The following is a 24,830-nucleotide window of genomic DNA, read 5'->3' on the forward strand; positions in this document are numbered from 1 at the left end:
TCATGATGAAAGTGTAGATCAGTATGGTTTCTCCATTTCAGCTGCTCAAAAAATTCTCCTCTGTATTCAGATCAAAAATTTATTAAGATAATTCTTCCAGTCAGCATAGGCAATTTATATTTCTGCTGTGAAATAGTAGTTTTGCATTCTGAAAGAAAGCTGCTGTCCTAATTTTAATTGTCTTGCTGTGGCCTTAGATTTAAATTTTAAATGACTACAAATTCCCACTGATTTTAATAAACCCAGGTTGATTTTGGAGTTACTGTTCAGCATGGCTAAATGAAATCTGAATACAGACACTAACAGATCATAGACGTTGTGCATTGCTTTGCATTTTGTATAATGACATTGCACGTTAGGATAACTGAAATGAGGAAGGCCTTAATAAAGGATTATTGGTGGTTATTATTCATAAATGATGAAAGAATTTTGCATGGCAAAAAATGAATGTTTTACATGTTACTTTTTGTTTAACAGTTTTTCCCCTTTTTTCACACTCATTCAAACTACATCTAAGATGTCATCTAGGAACTGCTTAGAACTATTAAATGTTTCTGTGGGGAAGACTGGATAAGTAATAATACCAGGTTAGCCTGCTGAAATTAGCAATTCTACAACTTTTGAAAAAGTTACCTTATAATTTGAGCTGAAAGATGCATTCAGGGGTGGAGTTTCTAGCAACGACAGTGGAGTGCCTTCAGAATTCACACATTTGTACCGTAACCAGTTCATAGAGAAATTTGCTGGTAGTCCAGATGAAAGTTAATTTCAACATCAAAAGAGAACAGCAGATTTACAACCACTTGTTAAGCAGTAACAGCCTTTTCAGTATTTTTTTACATACTGTTTCATGTGAGTTCAAGAAGGTTGTCAAACATTCTGACTTAAGTGTCATACATACTACTAGTATTTTTAGAACTATTACCAGAAGATTAATAGATTTTAATTTTTGCCTCCACTATTTAATTTTGCTCTGTCTCATTTCTAACTTTGTCAAAGGCCTCTTGGCTTGCTTCTCATTAGATTAAGAGGGTGCGGTGTGATTAGGAATCTCCAAGTGCAGAGATACCATTGAGCATATTTGCATAACTGATCACTTTTACTGTTAGACTATTGCAGTGACATTTAAGTAATTGTACTACAGGTAAGAATTTGCAAAGGAGGGGATCTCTTCTTGTGTTACTTCATGCTTTACAGCTTCTGGAGTGTCCTTTTTTAAATAGATCTGCATATACATAATCGGGTGATTAAAATGTTTTAAATTTGAAATACAGACATTGCATTTTGAAGATTTTTGTTTTCTTCCAGTGTTGAAACCAACATTGAAGAAAGAATGAATGATTAATGTTACCTTTCATAGTTTTGCATCACCAAACATTGGTCCAAGTTGCTGTCTTTCTCCAGACAATAGCTACATACCATAAAAGTTTTAAGAACTATTTATGCATCTGTATTGAGTGACCAATTATATATCGTTTTACGTTTGAGTTGTATAACACACTTTGGTAGCAAAGTGTAGTACTGAGCTTGTTACAAGAATTGTCAGCAGTCTCCCTCTATGATGTATTTCCTAATGAATAGGTAAAAGTCTAATGCTAAAAGGGATAAAGCTTGGAAATAAAAGGTAGAAAAATCCAAAGACAGAAAATTTAAAAGTAGTTACTGCTTAGCATTAGCAAGTGTTTGTTCCCTTTATAAATAGTGCAGCATTTCCTTGTGTTTTATTTCCCAATTAACTCCTGTTGTCTACAAAACAATAAACACAGATAGTTTATGATTTTTGACTCATAGCTAACAATGAGGGATAGTTATCTCAGTGTGTGCCACATGGCAACAATGTTTTTGTTCTCCGCAAGTCACATGTTTGGGAATCTTATACTAAATTCCACAAAAAGTGTTTCATTCTGTATGTTTAAATAGCTTTTGTTTAAGGTTGTCACTTGTGCGATAATTAAGTACTGTACTTCCATAATAATTTTCAGTATTCCAAATTTGTTATCTGTAAGCTGAGCAATTTACAGCAGAGGGATGTGACTAGTTGAAAATTAGCTAGCAGTCTAATCAGAAGAGAGAAAGAGGTAACGCCCCTTTCCTAAATCCCACTTAAAGGGGATTAATATTTGGATTGAGAGCCTTACTTCTATGCTACGCAAAGCATAAGGTTACTTTCTCCAACATGGGAAATTCTCTCTATCCTAATAAGGCTAAATTGCTAAACACTTTTGCTTATACTTACTTTGAATATTTATATTTGCAATATTTATGTGTTTGGTCGGTAAGACTAATTTGTGTCATTGTCAAAGTTTCTTGCAGTTAAGTGAAGTTTAGTGCATTTTATACCTATTCTGGACCACCCTTGCTCTTTCCAAATTTCTTTAAGTTCTTGTGAGCCCTCTCTTCCATTTCTCTGTCATTCTGTCTAGACTGCTAATGAAAGGTCATCAGTATACAGACCTAGACCTGTAGCCTGACCTGTGGATCAGGTATCCTCTTCATGCTGTCCATAGTTTGTCCATACAGCCTCCTTTGTCTTCTAACCATCCAGTGTGTTATGTACTGGAATGTAGTAGGGGCTATCTTTTAGAGAGGTTTTTTCCAGTCATTTATTTATTTAGGTCCAAGCTTCTAATACAAGAGGCAGGGAGAGACACATTTCAGAGGCAGAGCAACGCCTTGATAAAGCTTGAATAAGACATTTCCAAAAAATTTTTAAAAGCTAATTTTCCAAGCCCTTAGTTCCTTATTTTTTCTTGCGGAATTCATCCTGCTCCTGACACTAGCTCTTGCAGAAATAAATGCAAGCGGTGACTTATGTAAGTAGGTGTGTGACCAGTAGCTGTGATTTTGTATTGTGAAAGAGATGGGGGAAGAGAAATAATGGGAACTTTCTAAGAGCTTTTTGGAAAGCTCTCTTAAGAATAACCTGCTACTCAAATATTCGTACATTTTAGTCACAAAAGAATCACTATCTTTGGGGAACAAATAATTTTTTAAAAGTCTGTCTGTGCAAGTGGAATTATCCACACAGTCAAATTTGAAGTTTTTTATGCTAATTAAATGTCTTCATCATTTTACTGTGTTGGGGAACATATTAAATGGCTTTGCTTTCTTAACTGTTTTAGAACTAATCTAGATATTTTTAAAATTTTGTCATACATATCTGAAGCTATGTATTTGTAGTTAAAACTTTATTTTCTATTTCATACTAGTTTGTTCTAATCTGGTGTTGCTTCCAAGTTGTAGCAGCTGGGAAGCGTGCAAGCAGTTGTGTTGCTATTTTCAACCAAGATGCAGCAATATTAATTTAACCACTAGTTTAATCACTCACTGCTCAGGAAGTCAGAAATCCAATGCTTACCAAGTCATGTGAGAGGTACAGGGCTTCTGTTTTAAAAAAAATTATTAATCTGCTGTCATCAATATTTTAAATATATTGCTCATTAAAAATATTCTGCTACAGTATTCACATTAATTGTAGGAAATTGTTTAGTTCATGAGTAAACAAAAGAATGTAGAGGAATGCTAAGTACTACCACAAGTGCATTATTTTTAGTCCCACTGTCTACATGATAATGGTGCCTATATACAGCTAGGTGTAGATTTATTCTCAGGGTTAATTAGTCAGTTTTTTGGAGACAATGCGATAAAGTAGGAAAGGAATCCTTATTTTGTTTGTTGTCTCAGAAATGTATTAGTTAGTAGAAGTTCAGTGTATACGAGAAGTATGTAGAAAACTGTGTCCTGACATTTTTAGAGAAATTATTCCTTCTCAGTTTTGGTTAGGATTGATTTTTATTTACATAGGTGTATTAACAGCAACCAAGTAGTTATGAACATTAACTATTACAGATGTTAGTTATCTTTTGACTTAATGAAAGTAGCCTTTTATTTAAAAGTCTATGCTTTGTGTTTTGTTGCAATTTGTATTTTTGGAGCATAAATAACTTTTAAGCACAAAATTAGTACATTACTAGCATATTCAAAGCTATAAAACTTTTATCTCTTTTAGAAAATTGAAAATGGAAGATTTGCAAAACTCAGATATATTGCACATGCTATGGTCAACAGTACAGATCTGTTAATGGTAACAAAAAGGTAAACAGTTTTACTCTGAATAATATGTACTTAAAACAGTCATAAAAATGTGCATGCTTTGATGATTGGTGATCAGTAACTGTACTGTCACCATATATGTAGACAAAATAATGAGAAAGGCATGCCTTGTGTGCTGGTAATAATCTTCAGCAGTGTCATTGTTTTTAGTAGGAGAGTGTTCAGTGTTATTTTTCTCCTCTTTAAGAAGGGAAAGAAATACTGATTTTAAGATTTCTTTAGCTGAGAAGGATTTGTTATAAACTGGGTTAGGCTAAAATTAACTAACTGTGGAATTTACTTATGGAGGTGTATTGAAGGAAACAAAGGATAATATAGGAACAGTCAATGTCTAGCAGTGGCGTATAGGGCATCCTTCTTGAATACAGCTTGAAGTAGTGTTAGAGTTTTGCTATGAAATGGAATATTTTAAATGTTAGAGGGAGTTTCAAAACTCACTCTTTTGGAAAGTGTGCTGTATAGTTAGAGATCATGAGATGAAACCTATTTTGCAATGACAAAGAATTCAGTAGAGCAAGGATAACATGATAACTTCTAAGTGTTTTTGCATTAATTTTTAAAACTACTTTTATTTTCTGGTGCCTAGTGGTGTGTTATTTGTGACAAAAGGGGCATTTGGACAGCTGACATGTGAATGGCAATACACTTACGATGAATTTACCAAAGAACCATTCATCGTTGATGGTCGAAGATTGCGTATTGAAGCCAAGGTACATCACTCTTACCATGTTTTGTTGTCTTTTTGAGTTACTGTTTATGAAATTGAACTTTGAATTTCTGCTTATTGTCCTCTGAGTTTTTGATCTCCTTTGTATTTGAGATGTACTCAGAGGAAGGAGTTGAAACTTGTAATGGGTGAGCTCCGCAGATAACTCATCTCTGTTTTATGCAGCATAGTGATTTGGTCTTTGCAGATGACATTTTTACTTGAGCTGTAGGAATTTTTTGTTTGTATTCCCCAGTTAATGGTGTATTCATAGTCTGGAAAATGCTGATACAACAAAAGGGTCAGAGGATTGCAGGATATTTTTATTATGTTCTCTGTGGCATATAATAAGGTTTTATCGTCTTCAAAACTGACCATAATGACATATGTATTTTCCCTCTCTATACAAATTGAAGAATGTTGCACTTAGTTGCAATTTTTCCTTAAAAAAAAAACCAAAACCTTAAAATTCTTTTCCCTGGTAAGCTGGCAAAAGATATAAGGAGAAAGATGACCTCCAATGAGGTAGTATTATGAGGTAGTATTACTGCCTCCAAAGAGGCAGTATTATCTCTGCCAGTATTTTGTTTCTGTTTTTAATAAGCTGCACATGTATAATTACACATATTGGTTATCAGGACAGATGGTGCACAACATCATTCAGTTTTTCACTCAGATTATTTGTTTCTATTGCAGAGAGCATGAAAGGCAGAGCCAAACTGGATTTCTAACTGCAAGTGAACTTTTACAGGATGAAATAATTCTTAGCATTTCTGCCATTTCAGACAATGCTGAATAACATATCCATCTTTACCCCTACACAGCAGTCATTTCAGAATCCATTAACATGTCTGCAGTATGCTCTTTATTGAAATCTATGGTTGAAAACTGTATTTTGCAAATAACTCCTTATGTTTTTCTTTCTGAAGTTTAAGTTGCTGTTTTCACTACCTATGTCTACTACTTGCAAGTCAGTATTGGTGGAATGTCCACTCAAGTAATGACTTGAAGGAGAATTACAAATTAAAACCTTGGGGAGTAATGGATTTTGTTACCACATGTACATTATCTGCCTTCCATTCCTACACACTTTTATAGACCCTTATGTAACCAGGGATTCCATGGTATAAAGGGGAGTCTGTTACTGCTGGAGTATTCACCCTACTGTGCTTTCATGCAGAAAATTGTCTCTCTCGGTGTATGTGCATGTGATGCCAACATACTCAGATGACTGTTCTTGGTACACGTGGCTGTTTGAACCATTGTAGCTGCCTTGATAATAAATAGCATTGTGGTGTTAAAGCCTGAAGTACCTAACATCACTTTTGAATTACTGTTTTGGTTTTGGTTTTATTTTTAGGAACGAGTTAAGTCTGTCTTCCATGCCAAAGAATTTGGAAAAATTATTAACTTTAGAAGTCCAGAGGATGCTAAGGTAAAGCCAAAATACAATTAAAAATATAGTGGTAAATTTAACTTAAAAAGTGTAACAAAAATACTCTTAACCTGAAACTATGTATAGTTAAAATTCAGTATTTCCACATATCCGTTACAGATATGGAAATACCAATAATCTACTCAGTACTGAATTTCAAAAATAGTCAATTCCAACACCAGACTTGTCTCTACATAAATCTTCTGAATTACAGCAGTCTGACAAAAGATTGATTAAACAGTAATGCTAACAAAAACTAAACAATCTAGAATATGAATAGTATATTAGTATATTATATCTAGAATAGTACATTTTAATAGACCAAAATTATTTGTAAATTACTCCTACTTTTGTTCCCGGTGGTGGGCAGGGGTGGGGTGTTACTGCTCTGTTCTTAAAAATATAGGTTTTTTGAAGAATGAAGAAAATCCGTAATAAAAATACCAGTAGTTTATATGATATATGATACTGCTATTTGTTATACACATTTTCTGTATAACATCTTCATTTCGACATCACTAGTGTTGACTGGAACAGACAGTAGGAACAGTTCAGATCTGGTACCAGAAGGTAGTTGCTTGTCAGAGTTCTGCCTTGTTTTTAACTAGTGTAGCCAGTAATTTTCACAAAAAAAAAGAATGAGTCTTGTGTATATTTCAGAGGGGTGTGGTTTCCTGGGATCATGGATTGAGACAGCTTGCAAAAGTTGTATTCTCTCATTAGTTTAAGTTGCTTTTTGATTTTCTCATCAGTTTAAGTTGCTTTTGTCTTTGTGAGGGTAGTTTCTAGTTACAGGTAAGTGATGGCAGTTAACTCTTACTTCAGAAAGGTAAGGGCCCTGTGCTGAATTTCACTTGCCTGTAATCTTTGGAGGTACTGAGGTTTCAGGCTTTTTTACTTTTTGGCTGTGTGGAGCAAGGGTGGGCAGTGCTGAGGCCCATTAGTCTGTCTGGGAGAGGAATCCCATCTATGCCCAAGCTAAATCAAGAACTATTAAAAAAGGGAACGAATACATCATATTACATCTACCACAAGTCTTAAGTAAAGGAAAGAAAGGTAAAAAGTAACCAATATACCATTCACAAAAATATTGGGGTATTTATTTTTCTAGAGAGGCCCAGGATCTTCACAAAATTACCAACACAAATGTTCATATGAGGGGATAGAACCTGATACTGTAACAGGTTCTGATTTATAATAATCCACTCATCTTTCTTCAAAGCAGTATGCACACATCTTACGGCAGACCATTGATATAACTTCATGTACGACTCTAGGTTCCCATCTCACTGCCCTTTCCCCCAAACCTCCTTTTTTCTTTTCTTTAATACTCCTGGGAAGGAAACAAGATATAACTATATAGTTAAAGAAAGGGTTTTTTTCTAAATAACCTATCACACTGCTGCAACCTATTACTGCCTTCTGTCTGTTGTGATCCTCACTTCTCCGTTGTCATCTGTGATTTGTCTAGAGCTGTAGATGAAAGCAGAGCCAGGATGTGGGTTAAATGTTGTCTTCTCTTTTTTTCAAATCTTAGTCCTTGAAGTGTAGACAAAGAAACAAGTTTAATGTGTCATGGTGTCAAATGTTGAATATTGGTGCTTAAATGGCTCAATTTTCCTTTTAGAAAGACAGGGTTTATAGTCTACCGAAGAATTTTTAACACTCGTTAAAACTTGGTTAGGAAAAGGGCAGGTAGTAAAGACAGTGACAAAAACCAGTCCAGTTTTCAGCTGCTTTCTCTGTTTTGTACCACAGAAAGATTTTAATTTTTGCTTTTTTCTTCACACAGTGGATCCTTTCTAAACTGGAAGAAGTACGAGAGAATCAGCCAAAATTGTAATGAGTGGAGAGACACCAAGATGAAGAACACTCAACAGCTATCTTCTAATTCCTCTTTCACAAGTAGAACTGTTTGAATATCATCAACAAAAGCAAAAACAGGAAGGAAGGAAGATTTATGCAATTATTTATTACAGTCAGAACAGTCTATATCAGAAAAGTAGATGATGTTAGATTAAAAACTACATAATGACAAAAAAAATCTGCCAAGTTTTGTCTTGGTTTGCTTGATTTTTTTAATGTAAGAATTTCAGATTTCATTTTTTATATAAGCAGTATAAAGTGAGTTTGTCTTAACCTTTGATACTGACATTGAACTCTGGAATAATTCTTATGATAGTATTTGGAGCAAGTCTTGCAATTTTCATTTGATTGTGATAATCATTGCTTACTTAATATTTTGGTTTTAATGTAACTTGAGGTTGTGTTGAAATATGAATTTCTCTGTCAAAGGAAATGTTAACTTAATCACTGTTGTTACAACTCAAAATATAAGAAGGAGGCTACTGGTCATAGAATTTGAATTTAAGTCACAAGTGGCTGCTTAGTTGACGATACTAGGGCTTTTTGTAAATGGATGGACCAGGTCCCAATAATTTATAGTACAGTATTGCTTTTAGCGTAAACTTTTTTATATCCTACTCAAGGAAATGTTGCAGCACCTCTATCAATTATTACAGAAAATTTAACAGTTTACAAAAATGCATATTGGGGAGAATTAACTCTGCACTAAAAATATTAATAAAAGCCTATTATTAGTTAGTAAGTTAGTAACAGTCTTGCAACACAAGAAGGAGTTTATGGGGTTATAAGTGCACTGTTGCATACCAAATATAAATGCCTTGAATTACACTGTATTGTGTGCTAAGCAAAAGACTAATGGAGTCAAATTTATATTAAATAATTAACATAATATGCCACAGTTGCTTTTATTAACTTTTCTTACCCAATGAAACTTGTTTGTTTCATACCCTGACAGCAGCATTTTATTAGCTTGAATGTCTGCAATTCTGTTTATTTCTTAGATGTAGTAGTCATAGTAGTGCTGAATGACTGTTTACTGTAGTTGATACAAAAAGTACATGAAACAATACAGTGTTACATGAAGGTTTCCATAAATTTCCATATTAAGTCTTCAAAATATCTTGTACATATAGAAAGCACCTACTGCCAAAATATTATTTCCAGACAATAGTTTGGAATATTTATAGCTACAGGATAGAATTCTAGCATTGCTGGTGATGCTTGAAGTATCCAAATTGTTTCTTTATTGTAAATCTAAAATAACTAGCATGTAACCTATATTTGCAGATATTTAATTTACCATAAGTCTTGCCATTGGTATTGAGTAACCATTTAGCAGGTTACAAAATACAGGTAATCTTGCAATTTCCCCCATAAATTGTAAATGGAATAAAAATATTATAAGGGGATTCGAAACTATTACAATGATGGTGTTATTCCAGTAGTTTTGTACACCAAGTACGTACCAAGAGTATTAACTCAGGTTATATCACGCCAAACTTCCATACTTTGCCTTAGATAAGTAGTGGTTTTAGGTGCACTGAGTACCATTCTTTATCTGTCTCTTGTTTTTCATCTGTCATTTCTGTCTTAGGCATGATAGTTCATTTAATAGGCTCTTAATGTTCTTGATAAAGCGTGTGGTCTCCTCTGCATCCCCAGAATTTACAGACTACTCACTGCAAATTTCACTTAAAATGCATCGTGTGTGTGTGTACTTTGTACATTCCCATTTGTGTGTAGCTTTTTCATTTACCTGATTCTGAGTATTTTCTCTCCACAGAGCCTCTATTTTAATTATTTCTTACATTTATTTTGCCAACAAACTCTGATTCTCAAATCTCAGCTGGCTCTTTGGTAATATTTAAGCAATTTAACTCTTAATGTTGAAGGATTTATTTTCAATGTGCATATTTGTGGTTAAGCAGGTGATGTTTTGGAAAACAACAATTTCACCAGAATAGCATTTTTTCTTACAGACTATAAAATATTTTCATCTTCTTCTAACTAAAAGCCTTAAGACAGGATCTGAAATGTCCACAAGTCAGTGTGGGACTTATCTTCCATGTCCCTTGGTTTCCACTTGTAATGAAAATATGATTTTCTATAGTTCCCCTTTCTAGTCTGTAATTTTTGTCTTTTGACTTGGTTTTTTTTAATAAAGCTTTCTCCATACAGTCATGAAAGAATTTTGCCATTTCTTGGCAAACACCACTTTTTTCCTTTAATGGTGTATCACCCCAGAGTGAAGAGAAAGCTATTTAGATTTGTGCCATTGTGTAATTTTCTGGATTACTGCAGGTTGTATGAGATGTCTACTCTGCTGTGCCTCATTCCTTACTGCAATATGCATATTTTTTTCAACAAGAAGGCTGAATAGGTGTGTTAGTTTTTAATAAAAGTGTATATGCAACTAGAAAAGGGGATCTCGATAAACATTAAAATGTAGGCATTTAGTTCTGCCCACTGTGGTGTTTAAAAGTGTATCTTGGCCTTTACTGAAATGCTGAAGAACTGCTCCTCTTCTATATGACTGTTATATAAACTTAAAACTTTTGAGAAATGTAATTTGGGTTCTCAGTTGGCTAAGGGTTACAATTACCTCTAAGAAATTCCTGAAGCATTTGTAAGTCTGATTGTTGCACTTCCTTTTTATTCAGCTGCATGGCTTTCATGGCATGGCTCTCTTGGTTTCCACCCCACCCTACCCCACTTCTTAATCTTGAATAAAGTGAAACTGAATTTTATTTGACTGAAATGTGATTATTACTTGTTTTCTTTATGTCCTGCTTTAATTAACAGATAAAACCATTCATTACTCAGAATTTCATAGGTCAAGTCAAACCCTGTCTCTGAGAATACCTGGTCAAACTTCTTTCACAGCCATCTCAGGAAAGGAGAATTACAGATTTTAGAATTTACCTTTAGTTTATTGTTTTAAGACAAGTTTTTATTAACTGGATTAACATGTATAAGTTCCTTAAAAAAATTTTTTTGGAGGTGTGGGGTTTTTTGGCTGTTGATTTTTGTTGGTTTTTTTCTTCTGTTGCTGTATTGAAAGAGACATAATGATGTTGCCAGATGATAGGATCATGGAATGATTTGGATTGAAAGGGACATTGCAGATGACCTACTTGCAGTCCCCCCTGCTGTGGGCAGGGACACTTTCAGCTAGACCAGGTAGCTCAGAACCCCATCTAACCTGGCCTTGAACAGCTTCAGGATGGGGCATGCATAACTTCCTGGGGCAACCTATTGCAGTGATTCACCATCCTCACAGGAAAGAATTTCTTCCTGATACCTTAATCTAAACCTACTCTCTTAGTCTGAAGCTGTTCCCTCTTTTCCTGTCTCTACATGCTCTTGTCAAAAGTTCTTCCCGAGCTTTCTTGTAGGCCCCCTTTTGATACATGAGGCTGCTACATCATCTTCCCAGAATCTTCCCCTCCCAGACTTAATCTCCTGAACTGTCTTCATAAAAGAGCTGCTCAGCACTCAGACCATATTCCTGGCCTTTCTCCAGACCATCTCCAACAGGTCTCTGTCTTCCACTGAGAGCCACAGAGCTGGCACAGCACTCCAAGTGCACTCTCATGAAACTGGAATAGAGGGGCAGAATCCTCTCCCCTCCTCCGCTGGCCACACTTCTTTGGATGAAGCCCAGGATACATTTGGATTTCTGGGCTGCAAGTGAATTTGGCTGGGTCTTCTTTCATCTTCTCATCCACCAGCCGCTCCAAGTCCTATGCAGGGGTGCTCCCATAGCATTCTCTACTGAGCCTGTACTTGCTTAGAATAACCCAATTCTTGTGAAATCCTCTTTCAATTTTTTTTTTCATCATAAAGATTGTGTATGTGTGCCATTAGCTATTTGTTTGTTATCTTTAGCATTTTACAAAATTACTCTTACCTGCAGACTTGGGAATTTTCTGCACAGTATATGCAAGTACATCTATGCATCGCCTAAGAGATGAAGCTTTATCTGATCTGTGCAATGATGATCTTGGTCGCAATTTTTGGTTTTGTGACTGCAAGAATCTAAAGTTCACTGATCACACACCCAAGATTTTGTAATTTGGATTTGATTGTCTTCATGGCAAATCTGGAACAAGAATTTTAAATAGTCTTGTTAATATCTCAAGGGAAGAGTACATTTGTTTTAAGTCTGCTCCAACAAGAAGTAAAAGAATGTCTTATGTAATTTTTTGTTTTAACTTGTCATGGTACAGCAAAGACTGCAACATATGGTTGCCAGAACTGGCATGATGAGGTAGGACATTAATAAGAAAAGAGGGGAAAAAACAGAATTCTCTTTTTGCTGGATGTCTCCAATTGGCTTTTTTTCTTTGTGCATGTTCACTCCTTGTTGTGTCAAGCAGATTGAGAACTATGTGCAGAGGTTTGTCTTGGTCAGTGCCTCCATGTATGCTTTTGATTGTTGGTTGTGAAGTGTGACAATAAAGCAAACTTGTGCTGATGGGTCCTGCAATGGTAACAGTCTCACCATCTGCAAAATTTGTACTCCAGCAAAGCCAGGCTCCCACACCCATGGTGCAAATGTCCTACTCACATACTCAGCAAATCTTGACTCTCAGAGCAAACCTCTAAGAGTTTAAACATATTTTTCTGGAAGTCCCAGGGGGCTCAAAACTGGATCAAGCAGTGGAGGCATTTGGGCATTTTATATGTCGCCTTCTAATAAATCTGCTGCCCTAGAAAAGTATTTCATTGATGTCTTTTCCTGTGGCTGGAATTTTTAAAGTAAAATTCCATTATCTATAGTTATGACAATAATTGCTTTGAATTATTCTCTGAGCAACAATGGTTAATCTAGGACAGTGGGTTTGAGGACTCAGCATGGCATCAGTACTTCTGAAGGGGGGTTCAGATGACATATTGGGAACATGGATGATATTCACACAGATGGGCTGTTGCAGAGTGTGCTTTCTGCCACCCCTCTTGGCTGCCGCTCATTCAGCAAGTGGCTCTGTGTCCTGTACCTCATCCCAGAGTGTTCTTCACTGTTCCCTCAGCGTAGAGAACTGCCATTCACTGGTATGGATGCTGTGTTATAGGTCAGTGTCCTTCACTTCCTTAAAAGCATAAAAGCATTGTTAAGAAGGGCCTTCTCCTGATTTTCCGACACTAAAGAAAAAGTGAATTAGTCAAACATTACAGACTGTTTTCTTCTGGAAAGACTGCTTTTTCTGTACTTTGGAAAAAAAGGGATCTGTGTTGTTTAATATGTGAAACTGCAAACATCTTTTATGAGCAGGGAAAGGTCAGGGTGTGCTTTTCCCAGGACTGGGCTGTGAGAACTATCACCTGGCAGCATACACAAGAGCACTACTCAAACTGAAAAGTCAGTAGAACTTTTTTATTTTTCTGTGCTGCACAGAAATTGTTATTTTATGACTATAGCAAAAGCTATTACTATATTATTTTCACTTAGAAAAATGGCATTTTGATGTATTTAAGTATAGGAGAAACTTGGCACATCTTTTGAGGTTAATTGCCACTATTATGAGGCCGTTCTACTAACATGCTGTACCACCAGTGTTGCTGGGCGAGCTGATAAGTGCCAGTAACCTCCATGAGTTTTGCATGGTAAGAACAGCTTTCAAAATTGTCCTCATGTCTTTATTATTTTGTCTGAGAATTGTTGCCACAGTGAAGGGGAACTGAATGTGCTATAAGTGGTGCTGCCATTTTTAGTGGAGGGTTTGTAGTTGGGCAGAAAGTGTGAGAGGTAGGAAAATGGCTGGAAATCTAAAGAATGACCATTACTCCTCTCTAAGCCATGGAAAACTACCCATGAAGTTTAATACCTGTGGAAATGCAATGTGCAGAAAGCAGGTTATGTTAGTGACTTGGAGGAATTTAAGGCCTAGTTAATCATAGTATCTGTGGATAATCTTTCAGCTCCCATGGCAGTGAATGCTGGGATCATTTGTTAAGTGCCTTGCTCTTTGAGAAAAGTGTTATTGTAAAGCATTTGAACAAAAATGTAATGATATGCAAGAGTCACCAATAATTAATATTTTGTACTTACTATTAGAACATCCAAGGACTTGGTCTATCACGACTACAGAAAGCTACTTCTGTAAAACATAATGGGCTTACCTATGTCTTTCAACTACATTGCTCAGAACAGGAATATAAAAATATCTAGCACCCTAAAAATCTCTAACTTGTTATTTTTAAGGCAATACTTTTCAAATGTTATAAGCTATGATTTTAAATGCTAAATTTAAAAAAATCTGAAGCAGATGTGAACTGGACAGCAATGTAGGTATGTATATTCTTCTAAATACACTTGATTGTATAGCTGTCAAAAAAAAAACTCACAGGCAAAAATGAGATGGGAAATATGAACACAATATTTTAAATGTACAACTTGTAAAAACTAATTCTTTAAAACTCTTCTAATCCATATTTCTTCAGTTAATAGAAATCCCCCTTCCATTTCTTTAAATAGTATTTTAAAAGACCCTTTTTTAAGTCAACACAGGCTGTATTATGAGCAAGCCACACTTTGTGGCTACAACCATGTTTTTCTTTAAAACAGATGAAACTCCCTCAGGTTTAATGGACTTGACAACAGCAAAGGCCAAATGAGTATTTTCTGTCTGAGGCATGAGCAGGAAAGATTATCATCTTGTCTGGATTCTGATCCTCATACAGCTCCAAAATTAAGTCTCTGACAGCTTTGACTTCTTGTTTAAATCATAGTTCAAAGCACAATTTGTGGTTTTGAACAGTTAAAAGCTATGGGTTAAGGAAGAAAAATGTGGACAGTATCAAAACAGGCTAATTTTGTATTTAAATATCAAATTACCATAAAGACATAGTCCCCTGATATGTTTTGTTCATTCGTCTGTTAGTGGACCAAAAGCTGTTTGTAACCCTGCTTTCTGAAATGTACGGAGTATGTTTTTTCGAAGGTAAATTTTACAGGTCAATGAAATTTTTTCCAAAAGCCTACTGAAATTATCCAGCATATATTAATAGTTTGCTATACTGTCATAGTTTGTCAATGATCATGAGAGAAATTAAGTTTTCTAAAACACACACAGTAAATAGGATTCTCTTTGGCCAAGAAGGAAATGTGTTTTCTCTATAGCTAATAAATTAATATAATATTTCTAATTTCTGATAGGAGGATTCAACATAGAATCAAGGAATCATTTAGGTTAGAAAGGACTTCTAAGATGATCAAATCCAACATTTGATTGATCATCACCTTGTCAACTAGAGCATGCCACATCCAGTTGTTTTTCAGTACACCTCCAGGGATGGTGACTCCACCCACCATATCCTTGGGCAGCCTGTTCCTGAAGCTCCCCTGGTGTAGGTTGAAGCTTGAGACATGTCTTGCAGAACATAATCCTGTATTATGTAATAGGATACCTAACCTTTTTGGTGATGTAAAGCATCAGTAACTTTTGTTAAGGAAAGTTATTCAGGCTGCTTTTATAACTTTGACTTCTTCTCTCAAGTCCACTGAACAAAATTTTTCTTTTAATTATTTCTGTTAAATGGCAAGAAGAATAGAAGCATCTATGGTTGTGACCTTTCGCTTTTTTGGTTCCCTGTCCTCCTTCTCTCAGTGTCTCCAGCTTACTTCCATAACTTTATCTAACTGGAAGTTGTAAACATACTTCAGGTCTTCAGCATATCTACCGGGGCCCTCTCTTCCAAACAGCTACAGTCAGGAGACAAACTGTTAGCTCTAAATGGAATTAAACTCCATTCCAATAGGAGCACTCAAGTTACTACAAATACCTTGTCTCTGCACCACCCCGCTCCCCTATCCAAAACTTAATTAAATAATAGTTCAGCATACACAGTAATTGGGCTGCTTGAATTTGAAAGATTTTTTCATGTAATGTAAATCTTCTAAAGCAATGTTTTGAAACATCATTCGTGTTTCTGTGTTAACTTTGGAAAATAAAAGAAATGGGTACACATGCATCCAACACCCATTGAATGTGAAAGCTTAAAGGACCATAGAAGGAAAACTGCAGCATTTACTTTCACAATTGTATCCTGAAACATTTGGCAGGTCATCTGACCTAAACAGAATATTTTCTAAATAAAAAGGACACTCAATAATTCCTGTAGTTGGCACCAGTACTCCGGGAATATCTTGACAAGTTGGCACAAATGAGGGCATAACAATATGACCAAGGTCACCCAACAAAAACAAGATGAAGGCATTATCATAAATGAATCACACACACTCAAACACAGAGTAGTAACCAGCGATCACAAAAGTGTTGCCACAGAAGCAGCTAAATAGAAATTCTTTTGTACATGGCCTTAGCCCAGTTGTTGCTGACATAAAAAAATAAAACCCTTTAACTTTTGTTTGAATGAGCTTTGCTATTACCCCAAAATAAACATAGGGATTAAGATCTGGAGACAAATATAAAGATCAGTCTAGTTATAATGTTTACCAACACCAGTCTCTTCATCCATGGTGTTTATATAACACATTAAAGCGAAAGGTTGCAAATAAGAATTTACAAAGGCTGCAAACAAGACTTAAATATGAGAATTAAAGATGAGTCATTTAGTTTCTCGTCTGACTATGCAGTTATTCTTAACCTTACTCTTCCTAGCTTCACAAGTCTTAGGTTTTAATGGCTGAGTTTAAATTTTAGAATGACATTTCCTGTGCCTCCATATAATGTGTGTGTGTGTATGAGCAGGGCAAGATTGCTCTCTGCAATCTACCTTCCCACCACTAGACGTCAACATTAGATCATCCAAAACCCTAGAAGGGTAGAACTCCTAGGAGGATTAGAACAAAAGATAGGAGGTGTAGTTCAAATCCTACACCATGGTTGTAGCACAAGCCTTCCTTTATTTAAGCACCAATTTCTCTCTCCCTTTTCCTTTTATACAAAAGCAAGGACTTCTTCTATGTATTCTTCCCTTGCTGCCCCAGCACCCTTCACATTTGGGCTTAAGAATAAAAAAATACCTGCAATGTAACCACTTGCTCAGAAAAGTTTTAAGGAAATTCATCCTCTTCAGTAATGTAGCAAACTATTGTTGAGATTTCATCTCTAAGTAAGAGTAAAAGGAAGATTTAATAAAATTGAAAATAAAACTAATTACTGATTGTGACTGATTTCTTAGAAAATGAGGGTATAGTACACTGCTAAATGACATCTTCTTCAGTGTAGGATTATTTAAGGAAAATGCAGACAAACATATGACAAAAATGATAATGCCTGACACAGACAAGCAGATTGCCTATGTGTAACTGTTCTGAGTTAAATTTTACCATAACTACGTAATCTAAATATTCCTTGCTGAAATTTAACCCTATTACTTCTCAGCCTTGACAGAAATAGAAATGTAATTCTTCTGTTATCAGAATAAAGGTCCCCCTGCTCCATCCCCTCCCCTCATCAATTAAATTATTTGAAAACTGGGGGAAGGAACTTATCTTCATTCTTATTTATGTGCAAAACATTTCATGTAAATGAACTGTCTGACTTGCCTGCTTGTTGTCAATATATTTTGTACAGCTGTTTTTCATGCTTTTCCCCAAGGGTAATTCAGTTATGTGCAAGCTGGGTTTATCTCAGAACTGGGAGGAAGGATGGTTCCAGTATGTTTAGAACACCTAAAATTAGTTTGTTTCATCTCTCCAGCTTAAAATTTGCTGTATACCACTGGCAGATACCTCTGCACAGAGATTGGTATAATTAATAAAATCAGAGGGAAACCATCTCTTCTTTATGAGCTAGCATGTGCCCAGGGGGCCAAGGCCATTGGCATTCTGGCCTGTAACAAAAACAGTGTGGATGACAGGGCCAGGAAAGGGATTGTCCCCTGTGCTCAACATTGTGAAGGCCACACCTTGAACCCTCTGTTCAGTTTTGGGCCCCCCACTCATACAGGAAGGACAGTGAGTGTGTCCAGAGAAGGGGAACAGAGCAGGTAAATGGTCTGGAACACAAATCCTGTGAGGAGCAGCTTTCTTCCAGGCTGTCTAGCCTGGAAGAAAGGAGGCTCAGGGGATGTCTTCCTTATTGCACTCTACATCCCTTTGAATGGAGGCTGTAGTGAGGTGGGGGTTGGCCTCTACTTCCAAGTAACAAGTGAGAGGATGAGACAAGATTGCCTTAATTTGCACCAGGGGGGATAAATATTGGATATAAGGAAAAAAAATCTTAACTGAAAATGTTTTCAGAGCACAGGCTGCCCAGAGCAGTGGCTGAGTCACCATCCTTGCAGGTGTTTGAATGTTGTGCAGAAGTGGCACCTTGAGACATGATTTAGTGGTGGACTTGGTAGTGTTAGGTTAATGGTTGGATGAGATGACCTTAAGAGAGTCAAAATGAAACAATTCTATTATTAACTTCTTTAAGTCTTGTTTATTGCTGTAATTAGACATGGTAATTACTGCTTAGAGGAGTCTAAGAGATGCTATTCCCTCTGTCTGTTGTAGAATTCCTGAATGCAAAGGGTCATGAAAAATATTTTGGATTTTAAAGATGTGTTAGCTTCAACACCCCTACCATGGGCAGGAGCACCTTCTGCCAGACCAGGTTGCTCAGATGTCCTCCAGAGTCTTCAGACATCCTCTTTGAAGACCGGGGATAGGAGTTGCACAAACTACTCAGCAATTTCTTTCTTTTATCTACTCTAAACCTACTTTCTTTCAGTTTAAATCTGTTTCCCCCATCCTAGTCTGATTGCCTGAATCTTCCCAGGATTCCTTGATTGCCTCAGCTTGTCTTTCCAGCAATGTCACTTTATTCACTGCCACTTCTTTCGTTTTCTACTCAATTAAATATTACACACCTGTAAGAAAGGATTGCTATTGGCACGCAATGCAGCACGTTTCCCCCTTTCTTATTGTACTCTTCCCATCAATGACACTAGGCATCACAAAGGAACCGAGGAGAAATCAAGCAGTTTCAATCCTTGAATGCATTTAATTTTCAAGTAAATGGCTGCTATGAATGTTTGAACCTCTTAAATTTCAACAATACCGAGTATGAGGTCCTGCACCTGGGTTGGGTCCCCTACATCAATATTGACTGAGGGACAAAACACAGTGAGAGCAGCCCTGGGGAGAAGACGACTGCGGATAGTGGTGGATTACAAACGAAATATGAGCCAGGAACACGTGCTTGCAGCCCAGAAAGAGAACTACATCCAACTGACCAGTGTGGCCAACAGGCTGAGAGAGATCTTTTGAGATCCCATTCTGGTATGCTCCATACAGTGCTGGATTCCCCAGTACAATACCTATTGAAATGAGTCCAGTGAACAGACTTTTTCTGGGGCAGGACAAGGAGCAATGGCTTTATGCTGAAAGTGGGTAGCTTTAATTTGGACATAAGGGAGAAATTTATTATGTTGAGGGTGGTGAGACACTGGAACAGGTTGCCCAGAGAATCTGAGGTGTTGCTGGAAGTGTTTAAGGTCATGCTGGATGAGGCTCTGAGTAACCTGGTCTAGTGGAAAGCGCCCCCATAGTAGGATGTAGGACAAGAGGATCTTTAAAGGTCCCTTCCAAACCAAACCATTCTATGATTGGAAGCATTGTCCTCTGTAACTGTTGAACTGGTAAATACTGATGTTTGCTAATACGTTTAGAGGTCACCAAAAGAATAGTTCTAAAATTCACTAATTTTGTAATAAATTTTTTAGTGGGTGGAATATAAATTTGTTACAGTAAATTCATCTGGCCTACTCTTTTCCCAGTACACTGACAGATATCAAAACCTATCAAAGATTGCCATCTCTATCAAAAAACATAGATCCAATGTAGAAATTAAATCAGCTTTCTTGCCTACCTCTTATTGAGGACACAAATGGTAGTGCTGCATATAGATCTGGTTTGGATCTGGAACAGTGAACTCCTGGGTCTGTGGAGGACCAGGCATAACCATGTTGTTTCTCAAACATTCTGATTGTTGTAACAGGACAGTGGTACTTAGAAGAGAATGTCCTGCAGAGCTGGAGCAGTGCTGTGCTGAGCCAATGTGTTTTTCTGCCTTGAGACTCCTGCTCAGTCCATCCCCTCTGCCAACAACATACTTCCTAGAGGAGGGCCCCAAAGGGCTGGCTGTGCATGTGTGAACAAAATGGTGTGAAATAACTAATTTATAGTTAGAGGTATGCCCCATACAGCCACTCACTCTCTCTCTCCCCCACCAGTAGGATTGGGGAGAAAATTGGAAAGGTAAAAAGTAGAAAACTTATGGGCTGAGAGAAAGACAGGTTAATAGGAAAAGCAAAAGCCATGCACAAAAGAAAAGCAAACCAAGGAATTAATTCTCTACTTCCTGTGGGCAGACAGGGGTTCAGCCATCCCCAGGAGAGCAGGGTCCCACATTACAGTGACCCAGGAAGACAAATGACATCACTCCAAACAACTGCCCCTTCCTCCTTTCCCCCCCAAATTTATATATTTCACATGATATTGTATGGTTTGGACACCCTTTGGTCAGCTGGGGCCACCTGTCCTGGCTGTGTCTTCTCCCAGACTCCCAACTGCCTTGCCAGTGTGGGGGTATGGAAAGCAGAAAATGCCCTGGCTCTGTGTAAAACCAGTTCAGCAGTAACAAAAACAGCTCTTTTATCAGCACTGATTAGAAAGGCTAGAGATCCTGTGTCCTGACCATACACTTTCTCTGTATTTTCAACCTTTTCAGGGAAAAGATGTGCAGAGTAATTTTGATTATGAATTACTTTTCCTTCAATTTACTGAAGACACAGAACAGACATTGTTTTGTAGAGAATCTAAAGGGCAATGTCATGAAAAGGCACATCACAGCATTTTGACTGGGGTTGTCTGGCTTCATTCCATACTAAAACTTTGCACATCTAAGGGGGTTTCATGTAATTGTAGCTGCAAAACCAGCTTTGTAATTAGAATCTTGTGATAAGAATTATTTCATAAGCATCTACATCTGCAAACCTCAGTCACCTTATGTGGCCAAGCACCATGTAACATGAGGATTAACCACCAATTTGGCAGAATACAACAAAAGGAATTTGACACGGACAGCTAGTCTCATGCTGTAATTCAAGGAAAAACAAAGTCTTACAATGAAGTGAAAAATTACTTAAAGCACCAAGTGATTATAGTATAAAGCTGTGGGCATATCTTCCTCATTCTCAGAAAACAGGCATATTACTAACAAAAAGTGCTTATGGTGTGGTTTATAGTGGATAACATGATATGAAAGCAAGACACGGGAATTTTAGTGATCCTTAAAATGCAGTTCTCAGGACAAATGAGTATGTGTAACACTAGGAGACAGCCTAAAAATAACCCAGCTGGGATCTGATAGAAGAGAGGATTAATACCAAACACACTCTAAAGTATCCTTAGAAGCAGCAGAAAGTCTTTCAAACTGGGCACCAGGAGAATCCGGTAGTTTTTTATAGTGGGAATTATTAGCATTTTATATATACTGGGAAATATTAGCATTAGGTGTCACAGTGAGTTGTTTGAGTGCTTGTGCTTGTGTTCTTGTGTTTGTGACGATTCCCTGCTAGCAGGAAACATTCACTGTAAGACCAGTGCAATACCAGCTGTTTCAACCTCACTACTGTAATGATTGAAACAAATTCCTTTTCTAGAAAATTGTGTTGGCAGGCTAGAAAATATCAGTGTAGAATAGGATTATAATTGGAAATTGATTGCTTGTTTTAGATCTAGTTTTAAATAAAATAAAATATCAGGCTTCGATATAAGTTACAGCTAAGTTAGAGATTTTCTGTGTTGCATTCATGGTGAAGACAAATAATTGCAACTGAACTGAAAATCTCTAAACCAATGGAAAATTAAGTAAATGCCCAAGCTGTATTCACAGCTCCTCCTGTATATAAGATATATATATATTACATATGTTTCCTGTATATATATTCTGCTAACCAATTCTTTTTTTACATTGTTGTATTTCTCCCATTGAAGAGTTTTTGAGGATTGCTGCAAATAGGTGGACTTTGACTCCACAGCTCTAGCTATTACTGTGGCTATAGTTCTAGCTCTTTAAGCTAGTCTGATAAAATGCTCAAATGTGTCCCCCCTGCCCCCGCCTTGTTAAATACTCTAAAAGAGTAACTGAATGAGATAAGATGTCCCACAAGGCTTGCAGACTTTCTGCTATTTTGCTGTAGAATCTCAAAACTTCAGAGTCTATAAAAGGGTTATTAAATCTTGTCAGCACTTAGTAATAACATACGTTTTCATTTTAACAAATATATTTTGGCTTTTCAAACTGTGTATCACAAAAGGAGTTGAAACACTCTGAAAATTTATATCAAGATTGGAATTTTATAGAAGTCTCACCACTAAGAAGTTAGCCCAAGAGACATGATGGAAAAATGCAACACTGTAAACACATGAGCGGTAGCTTCTCTACAGAAAGAACAGACAGGATTCAAAGCAAATCCCTAATCATTAGAGAGCAAACCAAGGAACAAAGAAGGAAAATAGAAAACAGCACAAGCGCGTTAATGTCACTTCTTGGCAGAAATTTTTGTTAATGAAATATAACCCACAAATTAATTCCAGAATTCACTCTTAATTGAAACTCGTAGAATATAAAAGTTCTTTGTAAACACAGTATAAGTAGGAACAGCAACAGTTACATTTAACACGCTATAAAATTTTGATATTCGATATATCCATGCCAAAGTTGCCTTACTTCAGGCTGATTTTTTTTTTTTTGTAGACCTCTACTTTTCCATGACATGGTGCATGGTGCAGAAGACAAAATAAAGGTAAATAGTTTTGAATACACAGAATTAGGAGAATATACTTGTCCCATTAAAAATAAAAAACACATGAGAAACCAACCCAAAATCTCCAAAACCCTGTAGTCCTGGAAAGAAAACTGATAATGTGCAATAAAGACAGTGGGAATGAAATGTAATTCAGCAATAAAAGGGAAATTAATGATGAATAAGAGGCGCCAAGACAAGGTCCCGCTGTTAATCTGTTTTCATCAAAAAGTGATTTAAAAAAGAAATAAAATAATCAGGAGAGGTCTTGAGTATTTCTTTTTCACTTCAATCAGTAATACCACTGGGTAAAAACAGCCTTCCCCTGTTTTGTGAAAATGACAAGAAAGAGGGAGAAACACCAGATGAATGAGTATATTAAATACAACTTGTAGTAAAAACAAATATTTGTCAGGCAACAAATGGATAACACTGCAAGTGAAAAATAATTTTTTTAATATATATGAATAAATTTTATCTCCAGCTGTTATATGTAATGCTGTTATTTCAGTAAAGCTTCTCTTTTGGAGAGTTTGAATCTCTATTTTAAATTGAAACAAATTGTGTCTGGTTTGATACCTTGCACTTCTGTTTCCTAGGAAATTAAATACTAAATAGAAGCCAAAGCAGTGCTAACGGTTGGAGGCAGAGAGGCTGGAAAGCTGTCCGGAAGAACAGGACCTGGGAGTGCTGGTTGACAGTGGCCGAGCATGAGCCAGTGTGTGCCCAGCTGCCCAAAAAGTCCAGTGGCATCCTGGCCCGTATCAGCAATAGTGTGGCCAGCAGGAGCAGGGAAAGGATTCTCCCTCTGTACTGAAAAGACCCCACCTCGAATCTCCTACTCAGTTCTGGATGCCTCACCGCGGGTAGTGAGTGTCCAGAGAAGGGCAGCAGAGCTGGGGAGGTGTCTGACACACAAATCCTGTGAGGAATGGCTGAAGGAGCTGGGGTTGATTAGCCTGGAGGGGCTCAGGAGGGTCCTTATTAGTCTTTACAACTACTTAAATGGAGGGTGTAAAAGGGTGGAACAGATCAGCCATGTGTCTGCATCAGCCCCATCCGCAGGCTGGGGTGGTCCTGGGAGGGGACACAGCTAGGCCAGCCGACCCAAACTGACCAAAGGGAGCTCCATGCCATGTGATGCCACTCACATATAAAACTAAGGGAAGGAGGAGGAAGAGGCATTTGTTATTTACAATGTTTGCCTTCTGGAGCAACCTCTACTCAACCTCTACCCTGCCTCCTGGGAAGTGGCTGAACACTGAACATCACTTGCTGATGGCAAACAGAAAATAATTATTTTTTCACTTTGCTTATGTGTATGCAAACTTTGCTTTTGCTTTAGTAAACTGCTTTGTCTCAACTTATGAGTTGCTTTCCATTTGATTTTCCCTCCTTTTTTCAGCTGTGGAACAGTAGAAAGGCTTGGTGGTCACCTGATATCCCGCCAAGGTCAGCCCACCACACCTGTCTGGTCAGCACTACCTGCAATAGTACTCAAAAAACACAAAAAGGACATTCCCTATCACTAACCAAGGCCAAACACTGGCATTCTTACAGGACATTCTGCTTGAATGAGGTTAGCTTTTACTCTGCTGCCACTGTTTTTTACAATAGTGGAAATGTGGAGATATCAAAGTGTAACTCTGACTACACATCAGTTAATACTGTTTCAACACTGCTAAATAACTCATATTTTTAAAAAATCCTTCTTTAATACAGATCTGCTCAGAAGTAAGGAATTTATCAGATTATCAGAGAAATTGATAAACTATAGAATCATCGAATATATTGAGTCAGAAGGAACCCACAAGGGTCATTGAAGTCCAGCTCCTGGTCCTGCAAAGGACAGCCTGAAGAGTTACACCATGAGCCTGATGACATTGTCCAAACATTTCCTGAGCTTCCAAGCTGATGCTGTGACCATTTCCCTGGAGACCTCTT

At 37.0% G+C, this 24,830-nt stretch overlaps 1 protein-coding gene and 1 long non-coding RNA gene across 4 annotated transcripts in view; one reads left to right on the forward strand and one right to left on the reverse strand.

The window, feature by feature from the left end:
• Positions 1-10,867, forward strand: part of VPS13A (vacuolar protein sorting 13 homolog A) — a 103,686-nt gene extending 92,819 nt beyond the window's left edge. For all 3 annotated transcript variants that reach the window (XM_064405060.1, XM_064405058.1, XM_064405059.1), the window contains 4 exons: positions 4,010-4,095; positions 4,700-4,823; positions 6,180-6,254; positions 8,047-10,867. In XM_064405060.1, the coding sequence (XP_064261130.1) occupies positions 4,010-4,095; positions 4,700-4,823; positions 6,180-6,254; positions 8,047-8,097 (336 nt within the window). In that variant the 3' untranslated portion in view covers positions 8,098-10,867. The remainder of the gene's footprint in view (positions 1-4,009; positions 4,096-4,699; positions 4,824-6,179; positions 6,255-8,046) is intronic.
• The window catches only part of LOC135291061 (uncharacterized), a 59,823-nt gene that overhangs the window by 2,454 nt on the left and 32,539 nt on the right, over positions 1-24,830 (reverse strand). The window lies entirely within an intron of this gene.

Source organism: Passer domesticus, chromosome Z, assembly GCF_036417665.1.
Source record: "Passer domesticus isolate bPasDom1 chromosome Z, bPasDom1.hap1, whole genome shotgun sequence".
Classification (NCBI taxonomy): Eukaryota; Metazoa; Chordata; class Aves; order Passeriformes; family Passeridae; genus Passer; species Passer domesticus.